The 15053-nt window shown below is 36.7% G+C and overlaps 3 protein-coding genes across 3 annotated transcripts; 2 read left to right on the forward strand and 1 right to left on the reverse strand.

Annotated features, from left to right (window-relative positions):
* Positions 1-529: 529 nt before the first annotated feature.
* On the forward strand, positions 530-2829 carry PHYBLDRAFT_140919 (hypothetical protein; the record flags this gene model as incomplete). Its single annotated transcript, XM_018430483.1, has 7 exons — positions 530-711; positions 790-967; positions 1030-1134; positions 1210-1330; positions 1425-1731; positions 1788-2289; positions 2755-2829. The coding sequence occupies 7 exons, from the start codon at positions 530-532 to the stop codon at positions 2827-2829; spliced, it is 1470 nt and encodes a 489-aa protein (XP_018296906.1).
* A 3260-nt stretch (positions 2830-6089) lies between these two features.
* On the forward strand, positions 6090-8864 carry PHYBLDRAFT_157664 (hypothetical protein). The gene is made up of 9 exons (XM_018433659.1): positions 6090-6280; positions 6362-6453; positions 6535-6577; positions 6637-6719; positions 6905-7396; positions 7604-7695; positions 7805-7832; positions 7923-8491; positions 8569-8864. The coding sequence occupies exons 1-9, from the start codon at positions 6172-6174 to the stop codon at positions 8660-8662; spliced, it is 1602 nt and encodes a 533-aa protein (XP_018296907.1). The 5' UTR covers positions 6090-6171; the 3' UTR covers positions 8663-8864.
* A 585-nt stretch (positions 8865-9449) lies between these two features.
* On the reverse strand, positions 9450-14074 carry PHYBLDRAFT_62370 (hypothetical protein; the record flags this gene model as incomplete). Its single annotated transcript, XM_018440962.1, has 12 exons — positions 9450-9463; positions 9630-10853; positions 10927-11005; positions 11090-11164; positions 11434-11658; positions 11753-11994; positions 12146-12229; positions 12607-12936; positions 13019-13203; positions 13352-13566; positions 13703-13845; positions 13972-14074. The coding sequence occupies 12 exons, from the start codon at positions 14072-14074 to the stop codon at positions 9450-9452; spliced, it is 2919 nt and encodes a 972-aa protein (XP_018296908.1).
* Positions 14075-15053: the final 979 nt, after the last annotated feature.

The following is a 15053-nucleotide window of genomic DNA, read 5'->3' on the forward strand; positions in this document are numbered from 1 at the left end:
GATGTTTGACTTTATCACCACTCTGCAAGATCTTGACTTCCATGTCAGGTATTCTGTCGGTAATACAGAAGACAATCAAGTGAATATGGTCTTTTTTGTGCATCAGGATGCGATCAATGAGGCACGAAGAATGCCTGAGACTGTCATTATTGATGTCACATATAAGACAAATAGTCATCGAATGACTTGGGTCAACATTGTTGATACTAGCAATGTGAGTGAAAACCCTCGTACCACTTTAAAGACGTATCCAATTGCCAGTGCTTGGGTAGAGCATGAGACAGAAGAAAATTATCTCTGGGTGCTTAGCTGTCTTCGCGATGCAGTCTGGCCCGATGACAACAATAACAACAACAGCAACAGCAGCAACAGCAGAAACAACAAACAAACAACACTTCTCCCAGATGTTTTCATCACAGACAATGAAAAAGCATTGAGAAATGCTATTACTTGAGTCTTTCCTGAGTCGAAGCAGTTGTTGTGCTATAAGCATATCAAAGACAACTTTAAAAAGCAATTGCTTCTGATGATGAAGGGAGATAAGAGTAGCAAAAAGAGAGATCTGTTGGATAAGCTGTCAGAATCCCTTGACCTAATTGCTTTAAAATGCATTACACATCAAGAAGTAAAAAACGAAACAAATGGATACCTTGAATTTGCAAAGGAAAATTGCAAAGACCAGGGAAAAGCTGCTAGTGCTTTTCTTGAGAAGTATATATAAATTTTTTAAATTTGATGTAAACAGTATTTAACTATAAAAAATCGTGTTTTTTTAATATACTTTATCAGAAAAACGAAAGACAAGGAAAACTGGGTGAACATGTATGTTTACAAACATGCCCATTTTGGCAATTGTATGTCGGACTGTGCAGAAAGTGCCCATGCTTCTCTCAAGCATTCTCTTGGTACTTCCTCAGGTAAACTGAAGACAGTTACCCTTAAAGTAACAAAGTGGTATGACGAGTTGGTAAGTTTATTCTATACTATTTTATGCATTTATTGGTTATAATATATTTATAAATTGTACAGGTTGCAGATCGCAAGCATCGGCTAATGGTGGAAAGCCTTGGAGAAGGAACAAAAATTGTGTTCGATAAAGTCAATGCCGCCAGACTAAATGACATTCGTCTTAAAGTCTGTAGATTTGCAATGGATCAAATCAAATTAGAATTATCCAAATCCATTATACCCGAAAAACTAGCCAAATAGTGCAAATGCCTCATACAATACAACTACCTGCTTCCTTGTTACCACACACTTGCCAAATTCGATACTATCCCAATCTCCTGCATCCCAAGACGCTGGAGAAAAAACTCTCTAGAAGGAGAAAGTAATATATGTAATAATAGCAATAATTACGTGACGATTTTCTCATATAACATTTTATTATGTAAACCATTTAACTATCCAAAATGCAACCCCAGTACCCCCAAACATCAACAATATCAAACCAATAACCCCAAAATTCAACTATGCTCTTGAGCTTATTTGCAAACATTTTGCCAATGCTCAGAGCAAACAAGAACAAATCAATATATACCAATGGATAGAAAAAACTTTGAAACAAATCAACGCACAGAAACTCAAAAACCTTAAGGGCCCAACAGTAGTTGAAGCCATTAAAGGCCGACCAAAAAATACCAAGCGCAAGATGATTGCATTAGGGCATTGCATCAATACCGAAAAAGAAAAAATCACAAAAAAAATTAAAACAGAAAAAGAACAAAAAAAGTAAGATTTTAATATTGTTTAGATTTAATTTACTAAATCTTTGCTTTGTTTTCTAGGCAAAAAATATCCTCAGCTAAAGAGCAAAAAGCCATAAAAAATATTATCAACCTTGGGTTACTATGCGATCCCACATTACTAACAAATCTCACAATCGCACCAAAACATATATCAACAATCTTTTCTCCTGAAGCAGACGGAAATTGTGGGTACAGGGCGATAGCAATGGAAGTGTACCAGGACCAGGAGGAGTGGTCAAAAGTAAAAGACAAAATGCTAGAAACATTTTTAAAGCACCAAAACAACTACTACCACGGAAGAATGGAGCATGGCAATATGCCTGCATCCAATAACCCACTAATTCGCAGTCTCCAAGACAAGCGCTCACCTCTCCCCCAGCAACATTGGTTCAGTACAATCGACCATCCTCAACTTGTAGCCAATACATTTAGCAGAGCAGTGGCTGTATATTGGAATACTCCAATTGAAACAGGCGACTGTCTTTTTGTTCCATTTGCTACCTTGCCAGAAAAAGTGGAACCAATAATTATTATCTTAGATGTAAACCACTTTCTTCTTGCCAAGCGCAAAAACACTCGAAATTTCTGCTGGCCAAAAATCAACCCCTTTCATAAAAGAATAATTCAAAAACATGGCCTTGAAGATTATTCTTTGATGTACTAACAATCAAGGTATGGCTTTTAAACTAGAATTATCTTGAATTATACTAACTTTTCATATATATCTTTTTTAGATTTTTTTTTTACTTTTTAGATTCTATATTTATCTCTATTATCAATATTCCCTTCTGTTTCTATTCAATTTATTATTATCTTTCTATTTTTCTATATTTCTATATTTATCTTCTTTACAATCTTTCATTTTTATTTTTATATCTATCTCATTATCATTTTTTATATTTTTACAATCAACATTAATTTTGAAACATTTAACAAATATCAAGGCTGACCCCCCAAAAAAATGCGTGTAACATGCAAAACTAATTATATGTGATGTCACGTCTAGTTCTTCAATTTGCTCGCTTTTGCATGTCTTATCAGTGTCCAATTTGTTGGTAACACTCCTAAAAGTCAATTATAGGTGACGTCACGTTTAATTCTTCAATTTGGTTGCTTTTGCATGTCTTATCAGTGCTCAATTTGTCAGTAACACTCCCAAAGGCCAATTACAAGTGACGTCACGTTTAATTCTCCCTTTTGGTCTTTTTTTGCATGTCCGACCCTAATTTTTCTTGCATGTCCATATAGATCCCCTAAAAAAATTATTTCAATTGTTTTGGAATAATGACCAGATGACGTGTCAATTCATCTGATGGGAACCTGATTTTGTTACCAATCATATATTGTAATTTATTGGTAACTAATGGTAAAATTATTAGCCTTAAACTAGATAACTAGATAACCAGATAACACTATGAAGTTAGCAAATGTGACAAATAATTTTGCGGGGGAACTTTGCATTTTGATAAATGAAAATTGTTATCCAGATTTGTGAGATGAAAAAAAAAAATAACGCCATAAAGCCGCCTTGTCAAACCGCCATAAAACAGCCATAAAACCCCACTTTTTCCCCCGTAGTGCATAATATTCAATAGCTGGCAGGAGGAGCAAGAGGGGGTCAGAAAATAAATTTCTGCACACATTGGACGCCGCTTGGAGAGTCTCTCAGCGAAACCCCAGGAGAACCTCTTTTTTCTCTTTTACTAGTGCGCATGTAGTCTCTTATGAACTTCAATGTGTTCTCTATTTATATAACTGCTAATATCAAATGCAAGAGTATTCAGATTGTTTAGTATTATTATAGTGATTACCGGAAATGTTGTTTTTTTTTTCCTTTATTGTCAAACAAGTATTCTTATTTCTCAATGACCAAGTTTTTATTAAAGAGCAATATGATTTTGATTGGCTACTCATGGGTTGTAGGTATTTTCTTTAGGGAATTGGTATTAATAAGAAAGGAAACATTTTGATTCAATCTTTACCTCTGATATCTCTTTACGTGTATAGTGATAGAGCTATTTAACTTAAAAATATAGACAATAATGGGGTAAAAAAAACACTTCTTTTGGAGTCGCTTTTGAAATTGCTCATTTTATATAATTAGATATTTGGTTTGGACATGGTATTATTACTTTGATCTGGAAACACCCTCTAGTCTTGTATAATTACTTCCTTGTTTCTATTACGAGCAAGAGTTTTATAGATCAGTAATATCATAATTTGTTTATGTGTTTTATTCAAATAAAAAAAAAGATATCTATAGCACTTGGATTTCTTATAGTAAAATTGAGGAAAGATTAGAGATTTACCACAAAACAAGACATGGTAGCTTTATATTAAACAAACAAAATAAGCTTTTGTAGATGTATTGTATTTACCATATGAAATAAATGTGCGGACCGGACAATTAAGTATATTGATGATACAACCTACCGATTAACCTATTTATCTATTAAAATATATATATTTGATATTGGCCCGGGTCACCGACAGATTTTCTTAATAATAATGGAAAGAGATAGAGAAAAACCGCATAGTTGGGATTTGTGGTTTGCTGGCATAAACTATAGAATGATCAAGTAACTGAATGAATGAATTATTTTTTATATAATAAAAAAAGGGTCTTTTTTATTATTATTATTATTATTTGTACAGCAGTAATTGGGTCTTGTGATTTGTTGTGAGAGGTCAATTGTCCTTTTTTTTATATATATTTTTAGTTTGTGCTTTGTTGAGGATTCCTAAGTCAAGACAGGGCAACACACTTTATTATTTTTATTTTTGGAACTGTTGCTCTTGTGTTCACCCACATCGTTTTAATTAATAAATAATAATAAAGTGAAGAATGAAGGCCTGGGACCTTTGCTGCAATTATCATTAACATTGGGATTATTGTTATGGTGTATATCTGTTTAATTAAGAGAAATGAATACAATAGATGGTGGGGGGGTATTCAATCAGTTAGGATCAATTTTTATGTATTTATATTTATATGATAGGCCTGGTTGATATTGATATCAATGATGATTGAAGTAATAGTATTATCTATATGTATATATATGTATTTTTTTTTTTTTTTTTTTGGGGGGGGGGGGGGGTCATTAATGGTGATGGTAGGACAGATATTTATTTATACAGGTAATATAAAATTAACCAGGAAGCATATACCCACGATTTACATCAAACTAAACTAAGCTCAAATAATCCAAGTCAAGTTGAAATGCATTAAAGAAGCCAAATCATTTATAGCCTATACGGTGTACATGTAGTTAGCCAAAATTGTATGAATAGAATAGAAAAGAAAGGTAGAAATCGTATGCTTCAATTTGTATATAATATGTAGATGTATATTTCAATCGGGTCCATAAATAATCATATAAATCCCTGGGAAACCATGTGTCTTTTTCTTTCTTTCTGATTTTGGTTTTGGATTTGGATTTCGTATCTGATCATACAATTTTTTTGCCTTGTATTCTTTCCAAACCCAAAACCCAAAACCCAAAACCCAAAACCAAAAAAAAAACATGTCACTATATTGTAATATATTATTATGATTATTACTATGTTTAATTTAATTAGTTGAAGAATAATGCATTGAAAGTATCTAGTCAATTCCAATACACTGAATTGTAATGATATACGTGTATATATATTTTAACTAAAAATCAATAATAATTTTCAAACGTTTTTCAAGTTAAAAAAAAAAAAAACTTTAGCATGAACGGGGTCTACCATGAATCAATTGTATATTTGATATTGTAAAAGTATTTCAAATGTCAATCTTATTATTTATTTATTTATTAAATAAAATAACGAATGATATTATTATTAATAGTAGTAATAGTAATTTTAACATAAAGAAAGAAAGATCATATTTTATTTTATTTTTTGGCTTTGACACTTTTTGACCCAATCGTTTGTCCACTGGGTACCTCAAACCAAAAATTATAATAATAATAAAAAGAAGAAGAAGGTTATGAGCAAAAAGGAATCTGTGATGACTGTACTACTTCTACAGACAAATTCCAAGGTTACTATGGTGATAATTTTTATTACAGTACATTTGTATATATGTGTGTATGTGTACAAAGTGTGTAAATAATCAGCCAATCAATTAACCAATCAAGTCAGAAATTAAGATAGTGAGATAGTAAAGAAAATGATTCCAATAAAAATAAAAACAGTTGATTGATTGATTGATTAATCGATTGACTGAATGATATTTTATTTTTTATTTTTTATTTTCTGTAAAACCAAAACCAAAACCAAAATTAGCTTAAATAGTCAATGGTTTTTTTACAAAGCTTTTCTTTTTCTTCTTCTTTTCTTGATTCTTTACGATACTTGTCCTTAACATCTCGTTCTCAGTTACTGGACTGATCTAATTACATACCACCAACTCACTCAATACATCTCACATATCATGACTCGCGCTGTTCCCGAAGTTTCCTCCAAGGTCCAATGGATCTCTGAAATGGATGTTGATATCGAACCCACTGCTGGCAGAAAGTCCAGTGTTATTGGCACAATTGGTACAAACTGATATAAACATAGAAAATTGTTTGATAAATACATCAATTCTCTTTCTCATTGTATATCTTGTTCTTCTATAGGCCCAAACACAAACAGCGTTGAAATGATTACCGAGCTCCGTAATGCTGGTCTCAATGTTGTCCGTATGAACTTTTCTCACGGATCTTACGAGGTAAAGTCAAATCAAATCAAATACTCATCTTAAAAAAATAACACTTTGAATTTATAACGTTTTCATTGTTTTTTTTGACAGTACCATCAATCTGTGATTGATAACACTCGCACCAGTTTCGAACGTATGTTGGCTTTTGCGTCTATGTAACACGAACTAGACTAATCGGAGAATGTTCTATAGTGTACCCCGGCCGTCCTGTCGCCATTGCCTTGGACAACAAGGGTCCTGAAATCCGTACTGGTAACATGAGAGACGGTGAAGAGGTAAGAAAAGAGTAAAAAAAGAAAAGAAAAGAAAGAACGCTATATAAGAAAAACTCTAGACTACTACAATTCATACAAGTCTCAAAGAGAGTTATGATGGATAATGTCTTTTATTAACAAAAATCATTTGTTCTCCTTCGCTTGTCTTTGTCTGGTAATATATATATCTATCTATACACACTTAGGTTCCTATCTCTGCTGGCCACGAGATGACCTTTAGCACCAATGAGGAGTTCCAGGACATCTGTGACGGAGAAGTGATGTACATCGACTACAAGAACCTGACCAAGGTTATCGAGGTCGGCAGAATCATCTATGTCGATGACGGTGTGCTTTCGTTTGAAGTATTGGAAGTCGAGGAAGACTCCCTGCGGGTGCGTGCAATCAACAACGGCAAACTCTGCTCTCACAAGGGTGTCAACTTGCCCGGCACCGACGTCGATCTGCCTGCTCTGTCCGAAAAGGACAAGGCTGACCTCGAATTCGGTGTCAAGAACAAGGTCGACATCGTGTTCGCATCCTTTGTCAGACGTGGCCAGGACGTCAAGGACATCAGAGAAGTTCTCGGTGAGGCAGGCAAGCGTATCCTCGTCATTGCCAAGATTGAGAACCACCAGGGTGTAGCAAACTTTGATGACATTCTTCATGAAGCTGATGGTATCATGGTTGCCAGAGGTGTAAGTTAAAAAAAAAAGAAGTTTTTATATTATATCATTGCTTCATAACATTAGAATTACTATTGCTCGTCTATAATCATGTACATATAGCTGGGAAGAATACATACGCGTATAAAGATATATAATGGACGGTGAATTATAACTAGTGGTATTGATCAAGAGTTGGTGGAACAAAGAATTAAACCATTTTATTTTATTTTATTTTAGGATATGGGTATCGAGATTCCTCTTGAGCGTGTCTTTATTGCCCAGAAGTCTATGATTGCCAAGTGTAACCTGGCCGGAAAGCCTGTAATCTGGTAAGCAGTGGTTGTTAATTAATTAATAAGAAGAATATGAAGAAGAGGTGTAACTAACTAACAAACAAAATGTGCATAATGTTGTACTGTAATGTATTTACTCCTATAGTGCCACACAGATGTTGGAGTCCATGACAGTAAGTACATAAACCCTTGTATATATATTCAAATAAAGAAAGAAAGAAAAAAACTAATCGTATTTATTTATTTAATGATGATTCCAATAGTACAACCCCAGACCCACTCGTGCTGAAGTATCTGACGTAGCTAACGCTGTTCTTGATGGTGCTGATTGCGTGATGCTTTCTGGCGAGACTGCCAAGGGCAAATACCCTGTCGAGGCTGTGCGTACTATGCACGACATCTGTCTTTTGGCTGAGTCTGTTGTGTGCTACCCTGCCCACTTTAACGAATTGCGCTCTCTCACATCTCTGCCCACCGAGACCACCGAGACCGTTGCCTGTGCTGCGGTCAGTGCCGCACATGAGCAAAAGGCCGGTGCCATCATTGTCCTGACAACCTCTGGTGACTCTGCCCGTCTGGTATCCAAATACAGACCATCGGTGCCTATCATTGTCATCACCAGAAATGCCCAGACCGCCCGCCAGGTCCATCTCTACCGCGGCTGCTTCCCCTTCCACTACAAAAAGGCCTCTGCCACCCCAGTCACACAGTCCCACTTCTTGTCTCCCTTTGGCGGAAACCTTTCTCACCTCAGCCCTGCCGAGACTGCACCATGGCAAGAGGATGTAGATGCCCGAATTGTCTGGGGTATGGAGCAGGCCATCAAATACGGGTAAGTCTTTTTTTTTTTTTAATTTTTTCATTCGTTTATTTTTGACTCTAATATTTATTCTTCAAAACAATCATTAGCTTGGTACAGCATGGCCAGTCTATCGTTGCCATTCAGGGATGGAAGAATGGCTTGGGTAACACCAACACCCTCCGTGTCATCTATGCCCCATAGATATAGATATCGATATATAACATATACTCTATATTTATTTATTAGCTCATATATACATATATACCACTGAAAAACCAAGATGATATATCTATAGTTTTTGTTATAAAAAAAAATAAAGTAGCAGATGAATATAAAAAAAATATACCATTATTTATATATAACATGTATATAAAACCAATACAAAATATCTCGTATCTTACCTACACGTCTTTTATTATTATTATGTTTTTCATTGTTGAACATAAATCTATATATAATCGATTGCTCTAAGAAGCTCTAAGATCACCTCTTACCTCTTAGCGAATAACTAAAAAGGGAGATGGTATTACAACAAATAAAGGTCTTGTAGAGTAATTGGTCTACAGAACCTACAACACTAATTAGATGCCTAATACAAGTATCAATTTAAATTGATATAATAATAATAAAGAAAGACGACCACAACAACAGGGTATAGATATATAAAGAGGTTGTAGCAGTATTTATTTATTTATTTCTTGTCTTGTCTGTTTTTGTTTTCTTCTTTCTTTTGTGTATAAAATATTTCTCAATGGATGAAGATGAAAAATGTTGCGTGCATTGCTGAGAGAGTAGGATAAATAGGAATTGAAGGGTAAAGAGGTCAAGGAAGAACAAAGCAGAGGAGAGTAGATGAGAGGAGGAGAAGGAGAAGGAGGAGGAGGAGGAGGAGGAGGAGGGGGGGGGGATAAAGAGGAGGATTGTACACAAGCTATAAAAGAAGAATAAAAGGCGAGGAGGATATGGGAGAGTCTGCCAAGTGTAAATATTAATCCGTTTCCTCTACAGATGATAATAAAAATAATGTAATATTGTCAGTTATCAGCACCAGCATCAGTACCAGTATCAGTATCAGTATAAATATCCATATACACACATGTATATATATATATATATATATAGACTCTTTATCTCTTTCTCTTTCTCTTTCTCTTTCTCTTTCTCTTACCAGTGTGATATCCACTTCGTCTCATTTCGGCCAGAACACGGCGTGCATTGACCAGCTCGGAGTCTAGCTTCAAGATCTTGACCTGCTGCTCCATTTCACGACGCTTGAACTCGTGAACCGATAGTTTGTTAAAGTCGATTCGAAGGTCATCGCTGTTCGCCTTTTGCGCAACCAGCTGCTTGACTTGTTTGACCAGCTCTGCCGCTGCGTCTTTGACTGCCTTGGCTGCCATCTCCAGACGCTCCTGGGCACGTGACATGAAAGTCGACTTGACGCGCGAGGCAGCCACCAACTGGGCTGTGGCGGCCGACACTTCATTGGATGCCACGATAAGCTGCTCCAGCGAATGGGTCTTGCTGATCACGCCGTCCGCAGCCTCGACCAGCAGATTGGTAGCAACTGCCACGGCTTTCGCGGCCGTAATCAATCCCTCGGTCCAGCGGTTGTGCTTTTTGTAGAACGCAGCCTTGGAGGACGATCCACGGCCCTGTGAGACGATTTCCTGCTGCGATGCCACGGCACATTTGATCAGATTGGCGATCGCATTTGTCAGGGCCAGAACTGAGTTGAGAATCAGCTGGTGGACCTGGATATCGGTCGCACTGAAATCAGGGTGGGCTGGTCGGCGCATCAGATCCTGGATCTTGGAGGTCGCTTCCTCGATTGCACGTGCCGCGTTCGACATCTCCTGCTCCACAAGGTCGCCGACCTCTCCGTCAGCCATCTTGTTCAGATCGGTTGCGCCGGTCAGGATCAGATCCTCGGTCTTTTGGGACAGCCGGGTCAGGGACTCCTGTACCCGCATGTCTCCCTGGATCACAACTTCGGGGCGCTGGGCGGGAGAAAGCATCTTGAGATAGTTGGACATCACGCTGCTGAAGTACTGGATGCACGACTCGGCAGACTGGCGTGCAAGTTTGATGATCTCTTCAATGTCCTCGTCTTCGAGAACCAGGCGGGTGATGCCCTTAGAGTGCACAAGCACATCGATAATCGTGTCCGAGAACCCGATCGCGCGTGTAATAGTGACGGTGTAGTCACCCGAGTTGCTGCCATCCATAAACTTGCTGAACGCAGACATGAATTCGACAGACGTAATGCTTGCTCTCTCAATCATCGACAATGTCAGTTCAGGAGTTGTGTTTTCATTTCCGTGCTGGTTGGGTAGTTCGAGCTCATAAACACCGTCGTTGATCTTTTGAATACATGTACTCAAGATAGCATCTAGTATACATACATACATATATATATAAATGACATGCACAACACAAATATCTCAATACAAAAATTCACATACCTAGGATCTGGTTAAGTTTATTAGATTGCTCATACTCAAGACGCTCCAACTCATCTTCGAGATTTTGCTTCTTGTCATCCTAGAGAGAGAGATATACATTACAAATGTTAACAACAATACAGTCATTACTACTGTGATCGTGGTTATGTACGGAATACTTTACCTGTTGCATTGCGGCCAACTGCTGAAGACACTCATCCATACCGGCCTGAAGAACAGCAATTTCTTCATCTTTTTCCTACCATAAAGAAAAGAAACAAAATATAATTCCATTATTGAATAAATTAACCAATACAAAGAAAATAAATGCGCACACTTCACTACTACGACTACGACTACGACTACTACTACTACTACTACTACTACTACTACTACTACTACTACTACTACTACTACTACTACTACTACTACTACTACTACTACTACTACTACTACTACTACTACTACTACTATACAATATCCCTTAACTAAAGAGATATATTGTGTATGTATGTATTATTAGCTTACCTGTCTAATTCTATCGGCTTCACTTTGCTGGTCTTCAAGCTGTTTGAGGAACTCATCAATCAGAGCCTGCTTCTCCATTAAACTTGCTTCCATGTCGGCCTTTTCTCGGTTGAATTTAGTCAACAAAGCACTGACTTCATCTCCCTTTGATCTACCAGCATCCTGGACACGCGATCTGGCTTCATCAAGTTCACGGCGTAAACGATCCATTTCATCACGTTGACTCTATAATTTTTTTTTGAAAATAAATAAATAAACAAACACATATAAACATTGAATTCTCTAATTATCTATCCTTTTTTTTTTTAGTTTGGCTTACTCCCTGGATTCTTGCAAGTTCGTTACGTGCTCTGTCACGCTCACGAATGAGATCAGCAAGCTCAACATTCTTGGCACGCATGTCGGCCTGGATACGTTCAACCTTTTCGGTTGCTTCCTGGGCAGCGTTGGCCTTGACCTGGAGCTGCTTGTATTTATTCAACAGGTCGATATGTTCCTTTCTCAATTGGCTGTAAAGTTTGGCCAGAGCCTCGTATTTGTTCTTCCACATCTGAATTTCATCTACCAAATTTATGATAATAAAGAGGTATAAAGTTAATGTCTGTTTCGTGTATGTATTCCAAGCTGGTACATAAATCACACACACACACACGCACAAGAGAGAGAAAAAGAAGAAAAAAAATTTATAGATGAGCCTCTTAAATTTACTTACTCTGAAGGGATCTGATTAATTCATCCTTGGAAGCATCTCTCAACTGTGAGTTGGAATTGACTTGGCCAAGTTCTTGTTCCAGAGCTTTGACACGCTACAACAAACAGGCAAAAAAAAAGTAAATATACATGTATTTTTTTTTTTTTTACATAATCTCCCTCTCTTTCTCTCAAGCCATGTCCTTTTCTAATTTTTCTTCTTCTTCTTTGGATTACATACTCTGTCATATTGCTCAAGAAGCATTTGATCACGTTCAAGTTGGTTGCGATAGTTGAGCAATTGCATTTCCAGCTCGTTGATTCTAGCCGACTGCTGACCATGCATTTGCTGTCTCATCAGTTCTTCCTGCTGCTGTCTCTCGCGTTCGGCCAACATGCGCTGCTGGTTCTCAAACTCGCGCTGCTGCTGGGACTGCTGCTGTCGCATTCTTTCCTGTTCCTCCTCTCTCTGCTGCTGCAGACGGCGCTGCTGGTCTTCATACTCGCGCCTCTGCTTGGCCTGCTGCTCAGACCAGAAATCGATGACTGGTTCTGGCGAAGGCTGGACAGGTGGGGGTGGGGCTGGGCTGGAAGCACCGCCGCCCTCGTACTGAATGGCAGCAACAGGACGCTTGGGGAGCTGGGGAGTGTTGCTATCGATCAAGGACGGCGGGTCTGGGGGGAGTTTGGGTACATTGATCAGGCTGGTCAGGTACTTGAGGTTGGAGCATTCGTAGTAGAATTTGAGTAAGTTGTAATGCTGAGCATTGAATTTTTGGCGAAGAGGTTCAAGTGCATCAATTGCATCGGTTCCTAATAGTTTTTTTTTTTGGTTAATACAATTGTGTAGTGTATTATATATGAATTCTGTCTTTATGACTGAGAATTAACTTACTCTTGTGCATGGCCCTGAGCATACTTGTGATGAACTTGTAAATACCGTAGCTCTCTTCGACCAAGGGAACAAGAGAAGCAATTCGGCATTCATTGTTTGTGTGCATGCGGAAACTTGCAAATACAACCTTTTGGAAGTGATCGATACGGTCCTGAAGTACCATTAAATCATTGATGGTTTCGAATCTACAATCACACATACACACACACAAGTTTGTATATAAAATATTAGTTTTGCAATAATTATAATTATAGCTATAATAATGATAGCAATATCTCATCACACCACACCACACCATCTTTATTGTTCTTTGTTTCTTTGTTTCTTCCTCACCCTTCATTTGGATCGTCAATGTTTTTTAAGCTGATATATTCTTCGTAATCGAATGTTCCGTTGAACTCGGAATGTTCGCGATGGTATTGAAGTTTATGTTGTAAAAGGTCGACGTAATTGCGAATTAAAGTTCCATAGCCTCTAGCACCATCACCATTCACACTTCGAGCGCATGCTTCTAACCATCCAGTTTCCCGGAGAGCATCTTTGATGACCTATACATACATACACATATATATACACACACACACACACACACAATCAGTCAATTTAATTTTTTTATTATATTATTCTACAAGTTTACTTTGCAAAGAATTCCTGTTTCATTTCAGAAAAAAAAGGGGGTCTTACATTTGGATGACCATCTTTGATGATCTTATGGACAGTAATAAGAGCTTTGAAGGTCTGAACTTCATCAGACAACAAAGGCTGAATCTTCAGAATGTTCCAGATGACAGCAGAGGTACGATGATCCCAAGTGTAGACGATACATTCTAAAGTGGTTCAAAAGAAATAATACATTTATATAACAGTATAAAACATTCGTTGTGGAATAAGCAAGGTTTAGTCTTATTTTTTCTTTTGTATATATATATATATTAAATGAAGAAGTAACTTACTTCGTACGTGTTTTTGTTTGGGGGCAGTTTCTTCTATACTGGTAGCTTTTTTTATACTTTGAGCAAGCTCAGATTCTGCCTTGTCTGCAGAGAGATATGACATTTTTCTTTGGGGATTTTTATTTTTACTCTATGGTTAGAGATAAAGATAATTGTGGTACAATATTATGTTTGTAGATATATATTTTTTTCTTTAATATTTATATATAAAAGGGAAAGACAGAAAGAGAAAGAAAGAAAGAAAGAGGGGAGAGTGGTTAAAGAAGTACAATAATATTATCCGCTCTTTTTTTTTTTGGTCTTTTTTTCTTCTAATAATAAAGCAGGTTTAAATTCGTTTTCTTTTTTTTTGTGTCTGCGTGTGTGAGGGCAGATGCGCGGGGTTCTTTTCCAAATTTAGTATTCCTGGCTGTCTACAGAAACTGACGTCAGTATTCCAGCTCGAGGTCAAACAATATATATGTATCTATCACTTTATTAACCAGCAAAGAAAAAGATTCATATTTACCATTACATACTTACCACCTACTACTGCTAATACTTCTTTATTTCTTTGACTTGTACTTTTGGTTTGCTGAAATGGTCATCTTCTGCCTGTGTTTGTAAGTATTAGATATATATTTATATATATGAAAGCAGTGTACTATAAAATATCGTTAATAGATGAATTATATAGATGTTTATAGAGATTGTAAGACCAATTAGCGTACATTTATAAAATAGATATTATATGATATGATGTTACATGATGTTCTATTTTGTTTTGTCGTGTATAATTATGATAATAATTATGGTTATTGTAGTTAATATCAATGTTCTTGGCTTTTTTTTTTTGGTATTCTAGATGGAGTTTTCTGAGTTAGAAAACCAAAGTTGAAAGGCGAAATCTGTAACACTTTTAGCAATGAAAAAACTGTAACTGATTTTTTCTTTTCTTTGTTACCAGTAAAGATGTAAATTCATCAGGTCACGTGAATTTAATTTTTTTTTTTTACTTATTTCTTACTCTTACTCTTACTCTTATCCGTATTCAATATTATTAAATGAAGAATCTCTAAATCTACACTCATCCTCGAAAAGAA

Source organism: Phycomyces blakesleeanus, assembly GCF_001638985.1.
Source record: "Phycomyces blakesleeanus NRRL 1555(-) unplaced genomic scaffold PHYBLscaffold_3, whole genome shotgun sequence".
Lineage (NCBI taxonomy): Eukaryota > Fungi > Mucoromycota > Mucoromycetes > Mucorales > Phycomycetaceae > Phycomyces > Phycomyces blakesleeanus.

Bases quoted from the DNA above. Each gene is read 5' to 3' on its own strand.
- PHYBLDRAFT_157664 (XM_018433659.1), top strand. From the start codon at position 6,172: ATGACTCGCGCTGTTCCCGAAGTTTCCTCCAAGGTCCAATGGATCTCT. The intron at 7,696-7,804 runs GTAAGCAGTGGT...TTACTCCTATAG, and splicing joins GCCGGAAAGCCTGTAATCTG to TGCCACACAGATGTTGGAGT. The intron at 8,492-8,568 runs GTAAGTCTTTTT...AACAATCATTAG, and splicing joins GAGCAGGCCATCAAATACGG to CTTGGTACAGCATGGCCAGT.